Raw genomic sequence first — 23405 nt, forward strand, 5'->3', positions numbered from 1 at the left:
GGATGTGGGAGTGAGGGCAAGGAAAACTTCAGGATAACTCCTGGGATTCTGGCTTAAGCTGATGGATAAATGGCAGAGCCATTCCTCGAGAAGAGGAACATGGAAGGAGAAAGAGTTTCCAACATCCATTGAATTCACAATGCAGGTGGAGTTCGAGGTCCATGAGAGACACTATGGAGAAGAGCTCTGGGAGACAGCTGAAGAGATGTTTCTAGAGCTCTAAGAGGAAGTCTGGACCATCATCAGGATAAAGAAGCTGATTCCAGCTGTAGAAGAATGAGGTCTCCCAGATGTGCCTAGTGAGAAAGGCACGGGCAGGTGCACACCTCTGTTTGAGAGAGGACAAGGTGAAAAAGGTCTGCTAGGCACTGCAAAGGGTCTGCTTCCTCCTATGGGAGAAGACAGCTGGCAAACCCAATACAGAGCTGACACTTCAACTCCTTGAATTGAGAGGACCTTTGGAAGGTATTTAGTTCAAACCTCTCACATACAGGTGCCTTCCCAAACAGGCACCACTGCCAGTTTGAGCACTAGTGTATTTTGCAGTGAGGATGAGGGCTTGGGGCTGGGTCTCTAGCCATGGGAAAGGCTACTTAAAGTTAATCCCACTCTCTTAATGCCTCCAGTCCGTCCTTGGGATACAAGTCTCTCACATGTGTGACAAGAGACAGTATAGCACAGTGATTAAGCATATGGCCTTTGCAGCAAGACTGTCTGTGTTCAAAATCTCCACCAACATTCACTAGCTGTTCAACATTAGGCAAATCAATTCACCTTCCCTCCCAATTCTCAGCTTTCCTATCTGTAAAAAGGGGACAATAGTTGTACCAACCTCACAGGGTTTGTTGCAAGGGTAAAATGAATTAGAACATTCCCTGGCAGGTAGAAAACTCTATTGAGTGTTAGCTGATTCTGGCCAATGGAAATGTGTCTGACTCATTACAGTTTCCAAATCCATATTCTCCAGAGCCAGATTGTTCAATAAAAATGCTTATGGCATGCCCGGCTGATGTTGCTCAGTAGTTGAGCATCTACCCATGAGCCAGTTATGCACATGCCTGGGTTTCGGGCTTGATCCCCTATTGGCTGGGGGGGGGGGGGGAGGAAGGGGCATGCAGGAGGCAGGTGATCAATGGTTTTCTCTCATCATTGATGTTTCTATCTCTCACTCCCTCTCCCTTTCTCTCTGAAATTGAAATCAATAAAAACATATTTTCTAAATGCTTAGGGCATTCAGAAAGCTGGAACAACAACAAAACTTTCTGGGAAAAGAATACCAAAGGAGCCATCACAGGAAAAATCCAAACTTGGTCGGACTTTCTTCCCCTTTTTACAGTTTGGTATAAATTTTCCTCTGAGTCACCTAATGATAGCATTGCGTATGGAGGGGGGCAGAGGTCAAGGTAGAATTCACATCTTTTCAGCTCTTAGAACTTCTGAGTCATAGTCTCAGATAATTCCATTTGAGCCTCTCATCAAGCCTGTGATGAAGGTGTCATTATATTCTTTGTGGAGATGGAAAGTAAGGCTCAGAGAAGTAAAAAACACAATAGGGATGGGGCTGGATGGAAACCCAGGCAGCCTGCTGTCAAAGCCTCCCATGAGGTGGGGGGTTGGTATTCGTGGTTCAGGGGGAGGGGTGTCCTTGACAAGAGCTGATTGGTCTCATGTAAGCCAATTCATGATTTTGGGCAAGGGGGCCCTGGTGGCAGGCCCCAGGCCAGGGCAATTCAGGCCAAAAGGCAAAGATGACTCTTGAGGCCTTTTGGAAAGCCCCACCACATTTGGGGCCATATGTTCACAATCAGTGTGCGAATAGTTAGAGAGAGGGGGACTGTCCTGGCCAGTGGCCAAACCAGATGTTTATTGTGAGACTTCACACAGCACAAGCTCAGTAACCCCTAGCTATACTGGGAATTTGTGTGCCATAGTGGGGGTGAGGGCATGAGTGGTGTTTCTGGGTGAGATTAACATTTGAATCCACAGATTGAGAAAAGCAGATTCTCTCCTCAATGTGGGTAGGCCTCACCTAATCTATTGAAGGCCTGAACACAATAAAAAGTTTAGTAAGGCCCTAGACAGTTTGCTTAGTGGATAGAGCTTCAGCCTGAGGACTGACGGGTCTCAGGTTCATGCCTCCAGTCAAAGGCATATACCAATTGCAAGTTGATGCCCTGGTAGGGCTCATTTGGGAGGCAACCAATCGAGGTCTCTCTCTCACATCAGTGTTTCTGTCTGTCTCTCCTCCTCCTTTCCACTCTCTCTAAAAATCAATGGAAAAATAACCTTGGGTAAGGATTTAAAAAAAAAAAAAAAAGGTTGAATAAGAAGGAGATTTTTCTCTCTGTCTGTCTTGGAGCTGGGACATCAGTCTCCTGCCTTCGACTCAGACTGTAATTTACACCAACAGCTCTCCTGGGTCTCGGGCCTTTGCACTTGGACTGGAACTATATACAGGTTTCCCCTGCTATTTGAAAGTAGAGAGTTCCTATGAAACCTTTCATAAGTCAAAAGAGCATAAAAGTGAAGGAGCAATTATCTTAGGACACATCTTGCTAACAAATGCAGAAAATAAAACGAGGAAAGCACAGATGCTCACAGACACAGCTCAAAGCTCCATGGCTTGGTGCTGAGAGGATGAGTATAGTTCCTGGGGAAGAGCCTGGCAGGGCCACTCTCCTGCTCAGGATGCATACTGCCTCTACAACTACAAACAAAACAAATACTAAACACTATTTTCACCTTTTTTCACAAAAGCTAAAATCCTCTTTGGATTTCCTTTAGCTACCATAAAAGGGCAATGATGCAGGCCTTTCCTAAGAACAAAGTGGTGTAATGTGAACTTTTGAAAAGCAAAGGACACCTGGATACCTCCTTGGTCTCCAGCTTGCCCACTGCACATCTTGCAATTAGATTCAAAAATTGCGTGAGCCAATTCTTATAGTAAATCTCTTCAGGTGTATACACACATACTGTTGGTTCTGTTTCTCTGGAGAACCCAGAAAAATACACCAATTAATAGTGTACTTTTGTTACTTTAAAAAATTTGTTGTTTCCTTCCACTCCAACATAAACTTCATGAGGGCTAAGATTTTTGTCTTTTTTGTTCACTGCTGTATCCTCAACACAATGCCTGGCTTATAGTGGGTACTTAATAAATATATGTATGTTGAGTGAATGATGGCTCTTATAATTGTACCTTGCTTGGGTGTCTTGGTTATTTTTTTATTTTTGTGGGGTTTTTTGTCTCCCAGGAAGGAGTCTGTAAGCCTCTCCACCACAGGAACTGGCCTTTGCATCCCCAGTGCCAGGCCAAGTGTCCACCAGCAAACATGCCCACTACATCTAGAATGAATTGCCTTGCTATGATCCATTCAGAAGAACATTCGAGTTTCCAGAAACACACAGGGCAGAGGCCTCCTCAGTACCTAGTTCAGGAAGATCACCTCTCTGCTTTCCCCCACCTCTCCCTGAAATCCCAGACTAGGCCGGGACTGTCAGCCCGGTGTGCCCACCTCCCTTCCTTCCTTGTCCTTTTCCTCCCTTCCCCCGCCCCAGCCCTCCTGAGTACAGGCGGTTATCTGGAGGTGGTAATTATTGCGAGTAAATTGGAGGTTGTTTTGCACAGGGCTATGTCTCACGCAGGTCGATTTGTATGCTTCCAGAGCACTTGTGACACTCCAGAAATGCCATAGCAACGGCCTGGAGCCGCCGTGCTCCCTGATGGAGATCAGGCCGGGGAGCGGGTGTGCACAGCACCGAGAAAAGGGCCAGGTAAGGGCACGCGCAGCAGGGAGCCGCTGCTTTCGCCGGCCACCTCTCTGAGCCTGGGGTTCCCCGTTGGCAACAGGGAATAATAACTCGCACGCAGGCTGTTGTCGAGCAGAAAATGAGATAATAGCCTGAACAGTTAGTAAAACTGTAAACCGAGGGCTGGCTATCAGCAACATGACCATTCTTTTTCGCGATGTTGTCTTCTTTCCCAATTCTCCCCGCCTTTCTGTGGCTCCCCCTGCCTGCCTTGCGCCCTGAGCCAGTGCCTGCCAGATTCCCCCGTCACAGGAGTGCGGTTCCTGCTGGTGCTCTTTTATTCGGTGCAAATAGCATGGCCCCTGTACACCTTTTAGCGATGAAGCCCACAGAGACACTGCCGGCTCATCCCGCGGGGGCCGAGCTACTGATTAAATTGTATTCACTCTGCTTTTCGGTAATTCAGATTGACTGGGAGGAGGCCAGCTGGAATTAGTGACAAATTTGAGGCAGAGAATATTGATAAAGAAAGGCCGTCTTATTGCCTGCAATGACACGTGATAATTCAAAGGACATTCTCTGAGTGCTTCCAAGGAGAGCTTTAGTTAGTGAATAGATAAGACTTTTTTGCGAATTATTTGGGTGGACATAGACCTCAAGTCCTTAAAATCAGTTTTGATCTCTTCAAGGAGTTGAAAAGCAGCCCTTCCTTTTCCAACTGCCTCCTCCCTTTCTAAATCCAAGTTTCTGATTTGAAAACAAGAAAGCACTAGGACAGGGGTGGGCAACCTTTTTGTGAGTGTGTGCCAAAACCAGCAAAATCTCTGACTCAAAATTCTTCTGCCTGCCAACCCTAATTTTTTGAGAACATGTTACGCCTACTTGATATCTCTTAAGGTGTACGTATGTGAAGAACCTTGAATAAATAATAAAATTCATTCGAGCGACAAAAACACAGTATATGATGATGAAAAATACATTTATTTTTTAATGTATACATGTACACTGATAGTCCGACAGAAAACTTTATGACTCCATTTGATATTATCAGTGGGACTTTTGCTGCTGCATCACTGATGACATTTTACATCAGGTTTATATTTCGTGACCTTCAGAGATATGCATGAGCTACTACTTTCATACGTCAGGCTACTCCTATTACGAGACTTAACAAAATTCATCACTGAGAGCAAAGATTCACAAGCGTATGTGGATGAAAACATGGAGAGTAATGCTGTTGCAAAGTTTTTTAAACAGAAAAAAATTTTCTGGAATGGCATTCCAAGTCCTCAATAGTTCGTTTTCGACACTTCTCTCTGGTACTCCTGTCTCTAATTGCTTTTTTTCAATGTTTTCCAAGTCAACTCTAAGGTCAATAAATTTCTGCTTCCAAATTGAGCTACTCTGAAATTCAATCAACTGCATTTCAAAGTCAGCCATGTCTATCCATGATAACATTTGTAAGTTTAGTTCCTCCAGTTTCATGCTGTCTGGAAACCTCATGAATTTTGCTGTCTCTTCCAGTTCTCTGAATTTCGCAAATCTTGAGAAGAACTGCTCAATAGTTGACTCGATGATGTTTAAAAACAGCTTTTGAAGGCTTTGACAGTCTGTTCTATCATCTTTTGGGAGGTCTTTGATGTGCCTCTTGAGGTTTGGGAAATATCTAAATCTCTCACCATCCACATCCCTCTTAAAGACTTCCAGTTTCTTTTCAAAAGCCTTTATGTAACCAAACATAACATCAAGTGTCTTGCCAGTTCCTTGTAATTTAACATTTAAGTCATTCAAATGTTCACAAAAATTGTAAATGGAAGATTATAAGAGAGGGTTTCGCGTGCCAGCAAAAGTTACTGGCGTGCTATGTTTGGCACGCATGCCAGGGGTTGCCCACCCCTGCACTAGGAACTATGCATTCATTCCAAATATTTTTTAATATTTTTATTGATTTCAGAGAGGAAGGGAGAGGGAGAGGGAGAAACATCAATGATGAGAGAGAATCACTGATTGGCTGCTTCCTGCACACCCCATACTGGAGATCAAGCCTGCAACCCAGGCATGTGCCAGGAATTGAACCCAGGACCCTTTAGTCTGCAAGCCAATGCGTTATCCACTAAGCCAAACCAGCTAGGGCCATTCCAAATATTTTTTAAACACATATTATGTGCCAGGGGTATTGGCATCACAGACATAGAGCTAATGTTCTAGAGGAGGAACAGACAATATTGAAGTAACCAGAGAAAGGAGACACTTTTAAATTGTAGTGTTACAGAATTTACCAGGCGACTGGAAAACACACACACAGGAGTACTCGGAGATACAGGAAAAACCCATTTATTTCCAGATGTACTAGTACCGTGACTCAGGGGAACCTGTTTCCAAATCCTGAGCAAGCCAATATGAAGGAAGCTGTCTCTTTATACCCTTTGGTTTCTTTGTCCCCCAAATAAGGATCAAACCTCCAGACCTTTCGCGGGCTTTGCAAAAAGCCCCCTGTGTTGGGATGGGGGCCGTGAGACCACACCTAAAGGCCTGGACTGGCCTGGCACCAGCGCTGATAACCTCCTCCAGGGGTTGTGTATTGTTCATGGCTTACGGCCTCTGTAAAATGTGAGAATTTAGGTAAACAGGTCTTGCAAGACCAGATAATTGAGAAAGGGGCAGTGACTAGAGTCCAGGGGTGGGCAAACTTTTTGACTCGAGGGCCACAATGGGTTCTTAAACTGGACCGGAGGGCCGGAACAAAAGCATGGATGGAGTGTTTGTGTGAACTAATATAAATTCAAAGTAAACATCATTACATAAAAGGGTACGGTCTTTTTTTTTTTTTAGTTTTATTCATTTCAAACGGGCTGGATCCGGCCCGCGGGCCGTAGTTTGCCCACGGCTGGACTAGACTATAGGCTAACAGGAATGTGCCTTAGGGATACTAAGTAACTAAATACAGAGTCAGGCTGCTGGTCTCCGCCCCCCCCCCCCCAAAAAAAAGTCTTATTTTCCTCATCAGTAGTAAGGGCTCTAAAGGAGATAAATAGGATGAGGGAAGTGGGGTAGCTACTTTAAAAAAGATGGGTCAGATCTGGCCAGGCGTGGCTCAGTGGTTGAACATTGATCTATGGACCAGGAGATCATGGTTCCGTATGCCTGGGTTGTGGGCTGACCCCTGTGTGCTGCGTGCAGGAGGCAGTTGATCAATGGTTCTCATTTATCATTGATGTTTCTCTCTCTCCCTCGCCCTTCCTTTCTGAAATCAATAAAATATATATTTTTAAAAAGCAGATGGGGCAGGAAAGATCTCACAGGAGAGATTGCTGAGATATGAACCATAAGAAGGAGCGAGCCATGCTAAGATTTTAGGGGACAGTGCTGCTGGCACAGGGAATAGCAAACGTAAAGACCCTGTGGTAGAAATGGGCTTGGTTGTTCCAAGAAGAGAAAGAAAGCCAATGAGGTTGAGGTGAAATTAACAGGATGAGATTTAGATGGGGCCAAGTCACTAGGCCAAAACAGAAACGTGGGGAGATAACTGCCTCCCTTTATGCCTCCAAAACAACCCCTTGCTCTCCATGAATGCTCTTGACCTGTCTCAGTGAAGCTCAGTAAAGAAAACTACAAGGTTCCATGTTTTAATAATCAGAAGAGTGAAAATCAAAAGGTTGAAAAACATTGTTGGCAAAGGTGGGGAAACAGGCGCACCCTCACATATTGTTTCTATGAAAATGAAAAAGACACATAGACTTTGACCCAACAATTTCATTTTTGTGAAATTATCCTACAAATATACTCACACATATTCACACAAAAAATGCATGCACCAGGATAGTTATTGCCACAATGTAATAACAAACAGTCGGAAATATCTATAATAGGGGGACTGGTCAAATAAAGTGCACTCTTAACAGTGAAATATATGCAGCCCCTAAAACTGAGAAAACTCTTGAATTTTTAAAAATTGAGATGAAATTCACATTACATTAAATTCATGATTTTGACCATTTTGAAGTGTAAAATTATGTCTTTATGTTTTAATATAAAACATCCTTAGAGATATATTGGTAAGTGCTTACCTTCACTCACCTCTGTTCCCATCTGTCTACCTCTGCTGCTGATGGTGGGAGGAACTTTTGCCAATGAGCACCTTTGAAAAGTCTTGGTGACACAGGAGGCTGAGAGGATCTGTTGGTAGGGAAAGGTGATGGTAATATTAATCAGGTGTTTCCAGACTGGAAGCACATTAGTGTAACCTGGGAAGATTTTTTATTTTATTTTATTTTTTTATAGCAAAGGTGGAAATTTTATTGAAGAACAAGTACAGACTCCCACGTGGGGAAGGGGAAAGAATCTCATAGCCCAGACTCCCACATGGGGAGGGGGAAAGAGTCCCCACTTGGGAAGATTTTTTAAAATGTCCTTGCCCAAGCTTCACCTCTAGAGATTTTGATTTAATTAGTTAGGGGTGTGTCCTGGGCACGAAATTTAAAATTTAGGTATAATTTACATACAGTAAAATCCATAGTCTTAAGTGCATACTTCAATGAATTGCGATAATTGTTGATACCTGTGTAACCACTGCCCCAATAAAAACATAGACTGCCCTGGCCAGTGTTGCTCATGCACTGAGAGGTCAACGGTTCAGTTCCAGTCAGGGCATATGCCCAGAGTTTCCGGCTCAATCACCAGTAGGGGATGTGCAGGAGACAGCAGATCAATGCTTCTTTCTCTCATCAATGTCTCTCTCTCTCTCTCTAAAAAAATCAATAAGAACATATTAAAAATAAAATAACACTGCCTTAAAAAAACACAAAAAACAAAACATAGACCATTTCCACCACCCCAAGCAATGCCCCACTCCTGCCAAAGGCAGCCAACATTCTGGATTCTATTTTAGATTCATTTTGATTGTTCTTCAAATGTATATAAATGGAATTAAGCAGTATGTAACATATTGAGATTGGCTCCTTTCACATAGCATAATGCCTTTGAGATTCATCCGAATTGTTGCACTGATCAGTAATTCATTCCTTTTTGTTGCTGGGCAATATTCCTTGTATGGATACACCAAAGTTTGTTTAGCCATTTACACATCCTGAGTTGATCCCAGTCTTTGTGTGGGCACATGCACTCGTTTCTCTTGTGATGGAATTACTGGATTTATGTTGAACTTATTTGAAACTGACAGTTTTACAAAGTTCTTACACAAACTTGCACCCCCACCAGCAAAATATGAGGTTTACAGTTGTTTCACGTACTTGCTAATACTTTGTATTGTCTGTCTTTTTAAAAAAAATTTGATTGATTTTAAAAAGAGAGGAAGAGAGAGAGAAACATCTATTTGTAGTTCCACTTATTTATAAATTCATTACTTAATTCTTGTATGTACCTTGACCAGGAATCAAACCCACAACCTTCGTGTACTGGGCCAATACTCTAACCAACTAAGCTACCTGGCCAGGGCTATCTGTCTTTTTATTTTATCATTATTATTATTACTAGAGACTCAGTGCATGAAATTCATACACAGGTAGGTTCCCTAGGCCTGGCCAGCTATTAGGGCTGATAGGGGACTTCCTGCTGCCAGCCAGGGCCTTCCTTCCCCGGCTGCTGGCTGGGGCCTTCCTTCATTCTGTGCCACCCCCTTGGTGGTCAGTGTGCATCATAGTGAGTGATCAAACTCTCGATCTCCCGGTTGAATTCTGGAGGGGACACTTTGCATATTAGCCTTTTATATATAGCTTATTATTATTATTTTGTTAATCCTCACCTAAGGGTATTTTTCCCATTGATTTTTAGAGAGAGTGTGAGGGAGGGGGAGAGACAGAGAGAGAGAAACATCGATGTGAGAGAGACACATCAATTGGTTGCCTCCCACATGTGCCCTGACCAGAATGGAGCCTGCAACCAAGGTACATGCCCTTGACCTGAATCAAACCAGGACCCTTCAGTCCACAGGCTGATGCTCTAACCACTGATAAAACTGGCTAGGGTGAGCTATCTGTTTTTTTAATTGTAGCAGTTCTCATAGATACATAGTGGTATTGAAAAGGGGCAGCAATAGAATTTGGGGAACCACCTAGTATTGTAAGAAATATTAATCATGCTCTGTTAGCCATGATTGTTTTATTCTGATTAAAGAAGGCACTTCTACCCTGGCTGGAGCTGACCTGGAGATGCAGCCCTTCCTCCCTATTTGGAGCTGCCTGTTATCATAGAAAGATGAACAACTTTGCTGCAGAAACCAGAGTCGCCAGCCCTTTGAAGATCCCCAGCCCTTTCTGCATCCCTGCAGGTTTTTACAGATCTCCAGCCTGCTTACCTGTTAATTGTCCATCTGGCACTACCTTTGGCTATTTGCCCATGTAATGCCAATCCTTGCATATCACTAAGCCCTTTGAAGACCCCTAGTCCTTTTGCATCTCTGTAAACTGCCCTTTCGCCTACTTTTCCTTTGTGCTTTTGCTATATAAGCAACTGGCTTATGGTGAGCTGCAGAGAAGATTTCTGTGGCTGACCTGCTGCTCTCCCATACTGCCAGCAGTATTGGAATACACGCTCATAGTATATGATTCAACACTGTCTCTGCTTCACTGGCTCAAGTACTGACGGGCAGCACGGACCCATTGTTTGTCCGGTTACAGTATCTCCTCAGGGTTTTAAATTGCATTTCCCTTATGACTAATTATGCTAATCATCTTTTCATGTATTTATCTCATTCACATATCCTCTCTCATAAAGTGCCTGTTCCAGTCTTTTGCCCATATTTTTTGGTTATTTTATTATTGATTTGTAGGGGCTCTTTGTATATTCTGGATACTAGTCCTCTGTGAAAAACATGTATTGTAAATATAACTATTGTTTAAAAGATCCCCAGTGATTCTAACGTGAACCCCTGGCTCACTAAAGATCAGTCCCAGAAGCTCTCTACTTTTATGGGTCCCCAAATCTGCCCCCCTGGCAACTGTGCCTGAGGATTGACTCTTCAATCCACGTGAATATCCATGGCTGGAGGGATTTTAGGAGTGAGGGGTGGATCTGTCTGGCTTTGGACAGTTCCATTAATCTGAAATGTTCTCTCATCCTCTGATGTGAGACCATAGATAATTCTATTCTTGTCTCCACTGTAAAATTTTCCATGTCTGACACTTGATCTTTTTGTTGTTGTTGTTAATCCTCACCTGAGGCTATTTTTCCCATTGCTTTTCAGAGAGAATGGAAGGGAGTGGAGAGAGAAACATCAATGTGAGAGAGACACATTGATGGTTGCCTCATGCACATGCCCCGATGGGGGTGGGGGTGGGGGTGAGGGAAAGTGGGGAGCAAACCCACAACCCAGATACATGCCCTTCACCAGGAATCAAATCTGCGACCTTTTGGTGTGTGAGCCGACCCTCTAACCACTGAGCAACACCTGCCAGAGTTGAAACGGCTCTTATTGTCTGACCCATTCCCACCACTTGGAGATGGTTGTGTCAAAGGGACAAAGATATGTTTCTCCTGTATGGAGCAAGCTATGTCCTAGGTATAGGAGTGTGATTTTCTGTTTCTCCTCCCTGCCATTGTCCTCAGGCTGCCTACATGCTCACTGAAAAGAAGAATCATTTTCTGGCAGCCTCAGCAACCATTCAAATGAGGCTTGGAATTGACGGCCTGGTCCTGATCTCTTGGAATTTGCTGTGTATTTGCTACATGACATTGCATAAGGCACTTAACCTCTCTCTGAGTCTTGGTTCCTGTGACTGGTAAAGGAGAACAGTAACTTCTCACTTGTTGTGGAGGAAGTGCATGGCATAAAGTAGGTGTTCACAAGCCATTAGTTCCCTTGAAATGGGAGCTGTGAAGTTTTGGCTCTGGGAGCAGTGCAGCTGAGCCCTATGCTTGGGGACTTACCTTGCCCTCAACATGCTCTGGTGTTATTTATCTGCCCCTTTCCTCCATACCTTCGGAAGCCTAGATTGGCCAATGTCCCTCCTGCTGTGTCATCCTCACCTGCCCTTCTTGGCTAATTTGAACAGAGCATCCCAAGAGGGCCCCTAGGATCTTTAAGCTCAGAGAAGATGGCTTGGAAGCCAATTCTTTGGGACATACAGTTCCTGACTCAGATCTGGGCAGGGAGCCAAGGCCTTTGAAGGGCTGTAGAAAAATGTAACCCTCACTTCCCTCTTTAAGAGCTCATAGTTTTTACTGTCTGTCTCTTTTAGTGCCAAAGAGGAAGGGAAGAGGACCACAAAGGTTAAGATTAGGTGCTCCCTGGGAGTGTCCTCCTGGGCAGGAACCGGAGAGGAGCCTTGACTCCATCTGGTGGAGAGGCGCCCATGGAGTAAAGGAAGGGTTTCTCTGCTGCTCCAGGAGGAGGAGGAGGAAGCTGAGGAGGAATTCATGGGAAGCTCCCAGAAATGTCCTTGACCTGGGGAACAAGTGGGTATAGGGCATCTGGACAATCCACCAACACTAGGCACTGGCTGGAGCCCATCCATTTCACAGCCAAGCATGGGTGGTTTTGTCCTAGGGAATAGAAAAGGAATGTCACATTCCTGGGTGTAACTCAGATTTCTCTGAGCTATTTCCAGGTCTGTCTTGAGGGCAGGTTCAAGAGGGAGACAGGGGGAATGCTGGCAAGAGGAGTGGCTGGGATGGGTATACTCCCCTTCCCTGGTTTCTGGTCCCCATTAATGTTTTGGATATATCAATCCCACCCAGGGCCTCATTCTAGCTCTCCAACATGTTGCCCATTGCTCCCTTTTAGAGATTAGTACACTGACAAATCCATCCATCCATCCAACAAATATTTACTTATCAACTCCTATGTGTAGGTACTAAGCTAAGTTCTGTGAATCTGTAACTGTGAAAAAGACATCTGTCCTTCACAGAGTTCACATGATCATGGAGAAGTCAGAGAGGTTATCAGGAAGCCACATTCTATGGACTAAGTCCAAGGATAAAAGCAAAGTATGTCACATTGTGTCACAGAGGACACTGTTGGGAAGAATCATGGAAGGACCCTAGAACAAGAGGGACCAGAGCTGAGAGCTGGGTGGAGGGGTGCAGGGGGAGTCAATAGGAGGGATAGTGAGACAAAAAGGAAGGGAATAAAATCCAGGCAGTGGAAACAGCATGTGAGAGGGCCTGGAGGCAAGATCTGAGTAAGAAAGAGACTTGATTTTGAGGGAAAGGAGGAGGCTTTGAAGGGTTTAGACAGGGCCATGACATGATCATTTTTGTGTTTTTCAAAGATCACTTTGATTTCTGGGTGCAGAGACAGTGGGGAGCAGGCACAAATAAACACAGGAAGAAAGTCAAGAGGCTATTGCAGTAGGCCAGGGGAGAGATGATATTGATGTTGACCAGAAAGGTAGCAGTGGGGACAGAAAGAAGTGTTTGGGTTTGGGATGTATTTTGGAGGTTGAGTCAACAGGACTTACTGGTGGATTGAAAAGATGCCTCTGAGTTTCTGACTTGAACAATTGACGGATTGGTAGTGCTATTCATGAGATGGGGAATATTGAGGGAACAGATCTAGGGGAGAGTGGGAGATGAGTTCAGTGCCATGGTGAAAGCTTCCAGTAAGACATGTCCTGTAGCCAGTTGGTCATTTAGGTCTGAAACTCAGGAGAGAAAATGAGGCTAGAGATAGAATTGTGAAGTTTTGGAAGTGATGAGGAGTGGAGAATGCTATGTTTTGTGCAGCAGCACTGTCCTGTCAAAAAAAAAAAAAAAAGCTTTGGGTTCTAGTCGGTTTGGTTCAGTGGATAGAGCATCAGCCTGTGGACTGAAGGGTCCCAGGTTCGATTCCAGTCAAGGGCACATGCCCTGGTTGTGGGCTTGATCCCCAGTGCGGGGCATGCAGGAGGCAGCCAATCAATGATTCTCTCTCATTTTTGATCTTTCTATCTCTCCCTCTCCCTTCCTCTCGGAAATCAATAAAAATATATTTAAAAAAATTTTGTTCTTGCTTCAGCCTAAACCCTGGGAGGCAGTTTTAGAAGGCAGTTATCAAAGACTTTGCAATTTAGTGCAAAGGCCCTGCAGATAGTCCTAACTCTTGGCTCCCTCTTCCCTCCCAGTTCCTGTAATTTCCACGGCATCTTGGGCTGACTTGACTAGTTTCCAATAAGAATGGCAGAGACCAGGCCAGCTGCCATTCTTAGGAAATTCGGTTTCCAACTCCCCCTGCTGGCAGAGCTGAAGATGACTCAAGGCTGGGTGCAGAGCTTGAGAGAACACCCTATGTCCTGTTCCCTTGGGGCAGACCCTTCTCAGCCCAAAGGAGGGGATTAAGACCTCACTCCAGTCCCCTTCTCCTCTTTTCCCCAACACTTCACCCACTTTAGAACTCTAACTAGAAATAGAGAGATAAAAGACTAATTAGGTACTGGGAAGCAAATTAAAGTTTTCCTATTTCCAAATCACTTTCTTTTGTTTTTTGCCCCAAACTCACTCTGTTTTGTTGTTGTTAATTCTCACCCAGGGATTTTTTTCCATTGATTTTTTTTTTTGAGAGAAAGTGGAAGGGAGGGGGAGAGTGACAGAGAGAGAAACATCGATGTGAGAGATACACATCAATTGGTTGCCTCCCTCACGTGCCCCGACTGGAGCTGGGGATTGAGCTTGCAATTTAGGTACATGCCCTTGACTGGAATCAAACCCATGAGCCTTGGGCTGACGTTCTAACCACTGAGCAACTGGCTAAGACCTAAACCCACTCTTGATTGCCTTGCCCATGAAGACTTAATTTGGTTATTTATACCTATCTCCAAAAACACTCTCTCCGTATCTCATTCTCCCAGAGTAACATTTTGCTGACACCAGTTGGCCTTCCTCCTCCTCATATACAGGAAAGCAATGGTCTGTGATGATAAGAGCACTGAGTTGGGTTTAAGTCCTGTTTCTGCCACTGATTCAGAGTGTCACCTTGGGCCAGTCACTTCCTTCTTTCCCAGTGGCAGTTCTCTCACTTGTGACATTGATTGGACTCCAAAAAACTTCCAACTCTAGCTTTCTAGGCTTTACTCCAACTACCTTAGCCTTTTCAGTTCTTCACATGCATCAAGTTCTCTCCTACCTCGGGGTCTTTGGTCATGCTCTTCCCTCTGTCTGAAATGTTCTTCCCTTCCCTTTTTTGTTTAGTTAACTCCTTCTTATCCTTCAGCCCTCAGCTCATATGTTACTTCTTCAGAGAAACCTTTCCCAGGCCTGCCAGACTGTGTCAGGTACTTCATCATATGTTCTCAGAACTCCCTGGAGTTTTCTTTGTGTGCCCTCATCATGGTTTGCAATTTTTCACATGTTGTGGGATTATTGTTTCACATCAACTCTCTCCCCACCATAAACTCCTTGATAGCAAGGACCTGTCTGTTTGTTTTGCTCACCACTGTACCACAGCATCCAGTTCCTTGCTTGACCATGTTGTAAAGCTCAACACGTATTTATTAAGTAAGTGAAAAAGTAAATGGATAAGTGAATCCCTCCTTCATCTATCAGCTGCTTTATATATCTAACTAGCATAGTATTTAGGAGCAAAAAGTCAAATCCAGACTGCCTGGGTTTGGACTCCAGCTTTATGACTCACAAGCTGTGTAAATTTGTGCAATTTATTCAATCTTTCTGTGCCTCAGTTTCCTTATCTTTAAAGGGAGGATAGTAATAGTATATACTGCCCAACAAGGTTGTTGTGAGGATTAAAAGATTTAATATCTGTAAAGTGTGTAGAACAAAGCCTGGCATTCAAGTGCTATATTAATAATGCCTGTTGTTCTTATTTTGCCTCATCCATCCCTCCACTTACCCATTCTGAACTCTCCCACCAGACCTCATTATCTTTTTTTTTTTCAGACCTCATTATCTTATTTCTGGTCTGTGAGTGGGTGACTCAGTGTAATTTGCAGAACAGATAGAAAAGGTGTTTTTTTAATTATAATGGAAATTTTTAAACATGCAGAGAAGTAGAGAGTCCAGGATAATGAACCTCTGTAACAAGCTTCAAAAATTATCAATATTTTGCCAAACTATGTTCATCTGCTCCCCTCTCATTTTTCTTCCTACTGGAGTATTTTAATGTGAATCTCAGGTGTCATATCATTTTATCTGAAAATACTCCATTATGTATGTCTAGCAGATAAGGACTTTAAAAAATACAACAATACCATTAAAACACTTAAAAATTAACAATAATTAGGGAAGGCTTTTAAAACCCCATTCCCTTGAGAAAAGCTGGGGGAATGAGAGTCCTCACTTCAGGGTAGATGTGAAATGAGGAACAGCCAGGAGAGTTACTATAAGAAAAAGTGCTTTATACAGGGATTGACAACATAAATGGGATATAGTAGTAACTATTATTTTGATTCTCTTTTGTTTCCCCCATTTACCTACTCTAAATCCTCCCCAACTTTTCTCTTATTTTGGGTCTGTGAATGTGAGGACTAGGTGGTGAGTTTTCTGGGTCATTGGCACCCTGGGATGGGAGCTGGGACACCAGAATGTACCGAAAAGGGCAGCTACTTAAGGACTGAGGTGGAGGGAAGGAGAGCTGGAGGACTTAGTGGATTTAAAGAAGAGGGGAGTCCTGTGGCTGTGTGAAAACGGCACCTGAGAAAAATCCAATAACCTAAGGGCAAGCGAGCCAAGGGTTGGTCTTTTCTTCCCAGTGATTAGTGCCTTTGGGGATCACTGCCAGTAGGAAAGCAGGAATTCCTGAAGGAATTCCTTTTAGCTTTTCTCCACAGAACACAGAAGGGCAGCTGCCTAAGACAGCAATTGGGGTTCTGTTTTGCTTCATCTTGAGTTCTCAACAGTTCCAAGGATATAAGTGATGATGGCAGACACTGAGCTAAAAGCACAACTAGAGATGGCCTTCCTCAGACTTACGATAAAGATTATTGTGCTCCCATCTCTCTTTTCCTTTCTGTGGAATTCTCCCCACCATACCTTCTCACCTAACTCATCCTTTGGGTACCCAGGGCACCTGCACTCTTGACCTACGGCAGTCCAAATTTGCCTCCAGAAAAGAAGTGATTCAAACACTTTATTTTAAAAAAAATCTTTGTTGTTGAAAGTATTACATATGTCCCCTTTTTCCCCCATCGACCCCCTACAGCCCTCCCCCGCCCCAGGCCCTCACCACCCCACTGTCTGTGTCCATGGGTTATGCATATATGCATACAAGATCTTTGGTTGATTACCTCCTACCCATCCACCCTCACCTGCCTTCCCTCTGAGATTCCTCACTCTGGTCCATGCTTCCATGTCTCTGGATCCACTCCGTTCACCAGTTTATTTTGTTAATTAGATTTCACATGTGAGTGAGATCATGCGATACTTGTCTTTCTCTGACTGAGTTATTTCACTTAGCATGATACTCTCCAGGTCCCTCCATGCTGTCTGAAATGGTAAGAGCTTCTTCTTCTTTACTGCTGCATAGTATTCTATGGTATAAATGCACCACAGCTTTCTTATCCACTCATCTACTGATGGGCACTTGGGCTGTTTCCAGATCTTAGCTATTGTAAATTGTGCTGCTATGAACATAGGGGTGCATATATTCTTTTTGATTGGTGTTTCAGGTCTCTTAGGATATATTTCCAGAAGTGGGATCCCTGTGTCAAATGGCAGTTCCATATTTACTTTTTTTGAGGAAACTCCATACTGTTGTTCATAATGGCTGCACCAGTCTGCATTCCCACCAGCAGTGAACTAGGGTTCCCCTTCACATCCTCGCCCGCACGTGTCATTTGTTGATTTGTTAATAGTAGCCATGCTGACAGGTGTGAGGTGATAACTCATTGTAGTTTTAATTTGCATCTCTCTAATGATCAGTGACTTTGAGCATTGTTTCATATGTCTCTTTGCCATCTGTATGTCCACTTTGGAGAAGTGTATAATTGGGTCCTTTGCCCATTTTTAAATTAGATTGTCTTCCTTTTGTAAAGTTGCATAAGTTCCTTATATATTTTGAATAGTAACCCTTTATCAGATGTATCATTGCAAAATATATTCTCCCATACAGTGGGCCCCCTTTTCGTTTTGTTGATGGTTTCTTTTAGTGCAGAAGCTTTTTATTTTGATGTATTCCCATTTGTTTATTTCCTCCTTAGTTTCCTTTGCCTTAGGAGATGTATCCATAAACATATTGCTATGCGAGATGTCTGAGATTTAGCTGCCTATGGTTTCTTCTAGGATTCTTATGGTTTCCTGATTTGCATTTAGGTCTTTTATCCATTTTGAGTTTATTCTTGTGCATGGTGTAAGTTGGTGGCCTAGTTTCATTTTTTACGTGTATCTGTTCAATTTTCCCAACACCATTTATTGAAGAGACTGTCTTGCCTCCATTGTAGGCTCGATTCAAACACTTTAGCAGAGTAAACAAACTCTTTCCAAACTGGTCTCCAGAGACCTCATCCATCTCATTTCCTATCACTTCCCTTTTCTTTCCAGTAGGTAGTGGGTTACAGTAAAGGAGCACAGACCTATGTCCATATAGAGCTGGTATTTAATTCTGGCTCTGCCATTTCCCAGCTCTGGGAACTTAGGCAAAGCCAACTTTTTTTCTGAGCCTCAGTTTTCATGTCGGAAAAATGGGGATAGTAGTAGTATATTAAAAGCCCTCTTGAGAGAGGGCCTAAAGCCATATGAACATACTAGTGACCCAGTACACGAAATTCATGCACATTAAAAGGGAATTAATTAGAGGAAATATTTTAATATTGCTATTTGCCCTTTCTCTATAATAGAAGTGTCAGAGCTGAAAGAAAATTAGTAAGATGTATATGAAAATCTTCCTCCTGTCAGAGGCTAGAGTGCGCCACGGGAACCAGAGTCAAGTCCCTGCCCACCCACATGTGCCTCGAAATTGCGCGAGACCCAGACCTGGCCGGCCCCACCATCGTCAAGCCCCGCCGGGTTGGGAGGCGTGGCCTCAGGTCACCTGGCCCAGTGCTGGGGTGGAGGGCATGGACTGAGGTCCCCCGTCAAGCCTCTCTGGGCTGGGGGTGCGCCCTGAGGTCCTCCGTCAAGCCCCACTGGGCGGGGGTCATGGCCTCAGGTCCCACAGCCCAGCACTGGGGCATAAGGTGTGGCCTCAGGTCCCCTGGCCCAGTACCGGGGTGGGGGGCACGGCCTCAGGTCCCCTGTCAAGCCCTGCTGGGGGGGGCATGGCCTCAGGTCCCCTGTCAAGCCCTGCCAGGCGGGGGGCATGGCCTGAGGTTCCCTGTTAAGCCCCACCTGGCAGGGGGCACAGTCTCAGGTCCCCTGGCCTGGCCCAGCGCCATGCAGCCTCAGGTCCCTGCTGATTTTTTTAAAAAAAATATATTTTATTGATTTTTTTACAGAGAGGAAGGGAGAGGGAGAGGAATACAGAGTTAGAAACATCGATGAGAGAGAAACATCGACTCAGCTGCCTCTTACATGCCCCCTACTGGGGATGTGCCTGCAACCCAGGTACATGCCCTTGACTGGAATCGAACCTGGGACCCTTCAGTCCGCAGGCCGATGCTCTATCCGCTGAGCCAAACCGGTTAGGGCAGGTCCCTGCTGATTGCTCATTAAGGCTCCTTACGGGAACTTGGCCTCAGCTGTGGGCGCAACCATCTTGTGTTAGGGAATCCCTGCCTCTGCTATGGGTGCAGCCATCTTGACCATTATGGTGTGATGGTCAATTTGCATATTCCCTCTTTTTCAGATGAGTTTAAATATATAAACCATCTTCTCTAAAATCCTTTGCAAATGCCTAACAAGCTCAAGCCGGTTTGACTCAGTGGATTGAGCATTGGCCCATGGACTAAAGAGTCACTGGTTTGATTCTGATCACAGGCACATACCTTGGTTGTACCTGGGTCCTGGTAGGGGTGTGTGCAGGAGGCAACCAATCGATGTCTCTCTCACATCAATGGTTCTCTCTGTGTGTGTCTCCCCTTCCCTCCCAATTTCTTTAAAAATCAATGGGAAAATATCCTCTGGTGAGCATTAGCAAAACAAGAAAGAAAGAAAGAAAGAAAGAAAGAAAGAAAGAAAGAAAGAAAGAAAGAAAGAAAGAAAGAAAGAAAGGAAGGAAGGAAGGAAGGAAGGAAGGAAGGAAGGAAGGAAGGAAGGAAGAAAGAAAGAAAGGAAGAAAGAAGAAAGAAAGAAAGAAAAGAAAGAAAGGAAGAAAAAAACCTTAAAAATAAACAAATGTTAATTGTGCCTCGAGGAATCATAATGTCCATGTTCTTACCAGTTTATGAGCAAGGGCAATTTTTGTTGTCTCATAACCTATTTGCATCGCCAAAACAAGCCATTAACTCAAGCACCATGTTTCTGGAAGCCCTAAGCTCTGCCTTTGAAAATATGCATCTCAGTTGGAGCTTCTGAAGAAATGGTGACCATAAGGACAGCATTACTTATTTCTTAAATAAGGGCTTTGGCTCCGTTCTTGAAACCCTTCTTCAGTGTGACTCATGGGACTATGCCTCCTTGGGTGTTTGAATTCAAAGCATGCTCCAGCGCCAGGCAGTGGAAGGAATGATATTTGGGTCGCAGGCTGGGGAGGAGGTCTCTAGTGGCTATGACTGACATCACCTCATGCAGTCTACTCCACTCGCGAGGATAGCACACGCACACGTACACGCAAACAGACGATTAGCCTCAGCAGGGTTTGGATTGGACTGAAAATGGTAGGAAAAAAAAAGAGGACACGCCCACCCCGCGCCGCCGGGGGCCGGACCGCCTCTTAGCTCCAGCAAGCCTAGGCGCAGGCGCGCGACTTTTGTGGGCTGGACTCAGGTGCTGATGCCGGAACTTGGGGGGATTGACCAGCTCGGTGGCCAACCGTTGGCCCTGCTCCGCCCCCCGCCCCTCCATGTGCACAGCGCATGCGCAGGGCGGGAGCGCGAGAAATTCAATCTCTGGCGGAGATAACTAGGACCCAAAGTGACGGTCATGGAGGCGTCCCAAGGGTTTGTGGAAGCCGAGGCTTTAAGCCCAGAGCTGGCTGCTCTTTACCTGAGGTATGTCTGGGCCGCTGGGCGGGTCCAGCTCGCAGGTTCTGGCCGGGAGTGGGGGTGAGGAGTGGGGGGGAGGGCCCTCTGACCCTCCCAGGGGCCTAAAACTGCTGAGGCGGAGCCTTTTGAGATTAGGGCGCGGGAATTTGCTCAGCTTTCTAAAGCCCGGGGAGCTCCCCAGTGCCCCCTTTGAGAATCAAATGACTCACTTTTATGAACTCCTTAAGAGCCAGAATTTCAATTGATCAAGTCTTTCCAGCTTACCAAGCCCCAGGCCTAAAATATTGGCCTCCTCCCCAAATTGCTTATAATCGAATAGTGGAAAGGGATAGGTAAATTTATAATGTTTAATAAGTGCTGTAAGAGGTAGAATGTGTAAGGCATAGTATGGGCATTCAAGGAGGGAATGGCCAACTGCAGGGTCGGTGAGCCTAGGAAGACCTCATAAAAGGAAGAGACATTTGTGTTGAAAAATGAGGAAACATTCACCAGATGGCTGAAGGTGGAGAGGGCTTGGTGATGTGGGAGTAAGCATTTAAAGTATTTTTAAATTGTGTTAAAATACACACAACATAAAATTTGTATTAACCTAATTTGTCTTAACTATTCTTTAGTGGTATTAAATATATTAATTGTTGTTCAACCATCACCAACATCCATCTCCAGAACTCTTTTCATCTTGTAAAACTAAAACTCTGTACTTATTAAACACCAGCTGCTCATTCTCCACTTCCCCAGCTCCTGGCAACCATCATTCTACTTTCTGTCTCTGTGAATCTGACTACTCTAGGGACTTCACATAAGAGGAATCATACAATATTTGTCTTTCTGTGATTGGGTTATTTTACATAGTATGATGTCCTCAAGGTTCATCCATGTCAGCGGTTCTCAACCATCGGAAAACACATATATAATTACATATTGTTTTTGTGATTAATCACTATGCTTTAATTATGTTCAATTTGTAACAATGAAATTGGGGGTCACCATAACATGAGGAACTGTATTAAAGGGTCTCGGCATTAGGAAGGTTGAGAACCACTGATCCGTGTAGTGTTGTGTGACAGGATTTCCTTCCTTTTTAAGATGCAATAATATTCCATTGTCTGCATTATTCACATTTTCTTTATCCATTGATGGGCACTTGGGTTACTTCCATCTCTTAACTATTGTGATAGTGCTGCTGTAAACATGGATTTGCAAATATCTCTTCAAGATCCTACTTTCCATTCTTTTGGATATATATCCAAGGTGGGATTGCTGGATCGTATAGCAGTTCTACTTTTAATTTCTTGGGGAATTGCCATACTGTCCTCTAGAGTAGCTACATCATTTTACATTCCCACCAACAGTGCACAAGGGTTCCAGTTTCTCCACATCCTAGCTAACACTTATTTTCTGTTTTGTTCTTGTTAGTAGCCATCTTAATGATAGTGAAGTAGTATCTCATTCTGGTTTTGATTTGCATTTCTCTAGTGATTACTGATGTTGAGAATCTTTTCATATACCTGTTGGTCATCTGTATGTTTTCTTTGGAGAAATGTCTATTCAAGTCCTTTTTTAGTTGGGTAGCTTTTGTTGTTGTTGTTGAGTTGTAGTTCTTTATATATTCTGGATATTAACCCCTTATCTGATATATAATTTGCAGATATTTTCTCCCATTTTGTAGGTTGCCTTTTCATTCTGTTGATTGTGTCCTTTGATGTACAGTTTTATTTTTTTTAATTTAGTCTAATTTTAATTTAATTTTTTCAATATACTTTTTTATTGAACTTATTGGGATGACATTGGTTAATAAAATTATATAGGTTTCAGGTGTACAGTTCTATGCTAATCATCTATATATTGTATTATATGTTCACCACCCCAAGCAAAGTCTCCTTCCATCACCATTTATCCCCGCTTTATCTTATTCTGGTACCAACCCCCACCCTGCTTTCCCTCTGGTAATCACGGTTGTCTGTGTCTATGAGGACTTTTTAAAGAAGTTTTATATTTTGATGTAGTCCAAAGAAATAAATTGGGGCAGTGAACAGTTCTGTCTCCCTTTTCAGAAAAACAATGTTTTAAGGCTGTTAAAAGCCAAAAGACCTTACAGAGGAGTAAAAGTACATTTCTGGACTAAGTTACATGACTTCCTTAAGGAAGACTTGGAAACAGAGGGAGGCAGTGTGGTGTGGTAGAGTGATGGCTTTATTTATTTATTTATTTCCATTGATTTCCAGAGGGAGTGGAAGGGAGGGAGGAGGGGGAGGAGAGAGAGAAACGTGGGTGTGAAAGAGACACATAGATTGGTTGCCCTCCCGCATGTGCCCCTACTGGGGCTGGGGAACTAGCAACCAAGGTAGTCCCTTTGACTCTTGACGGGGACTCGAACCCTCAACCCTTAAGCCCGCGGGCTGATGCTAACCACTGAGCAAAACCAGCCAGTGCGAGTGCTGGCTTTAGAGTTGGGTCATTTGGGTTTCACATTATGGCTTTGTCACCTGCTAGCTGGAAGACCTCAAACAAGTCACTTGACTTTTCTGACCCTCAATTTTCTCATCTGGAAAATGGTGGTAAGGCTTAAGGTATTTAGTCTCCTTCCCTCCTTTCTGTGAGCAAGCAAGTGGGCCTCTCAGCTTGCACTGTGCACTGGTTCCTTAACACTGTCTCTCAAGCTGGCACCTGTTTCTCACTTGCTCCTAAGTG

At 44.1% G+C, this 23405-nt stretch overlaps 1 protein-coding gene across 1 annotated transcript in view; it reads left to right on the forward strand.

Annotated features, from left to right (window-relative positions):
* Nucleotides 1–20622: 20622 nt before the first annotated feature.
* ERCC6L (ERCC excision repair 6 like, spindle assembly checkpoint helicase) overlaps nucleotides 20623–23405 on the forward strand; it is a 28598-nt gene continuing 25815 nt past the window's right edge. The window contains exon 1 of the mRNA XM_014465552.2: nucleotides 20623–20720. Coding sequence (XP_014321038.1) covers nucleotides 20653–20720 — 68 coding nt within the window. The 5' untranslated portion in view covers nucleotides 20623–20652. The remainder of the gene's footprint in view (nucleotides 20721–23405) is intronic.

Source organism: Myotis lucifugus, unplaced genomic scaffold, assembly GCF_000147115.1.
Source record: "Myotis lucifugus unplaced genomic scaffold, Myoluc2.0 scaffold_4, whole genome shotgun sequence".
NCBI lineage: Eukaryota > Metazoa > Chordata > Mammalia > Chiroptera > Vespertilionidae > Myotis > Myotis lucifugus.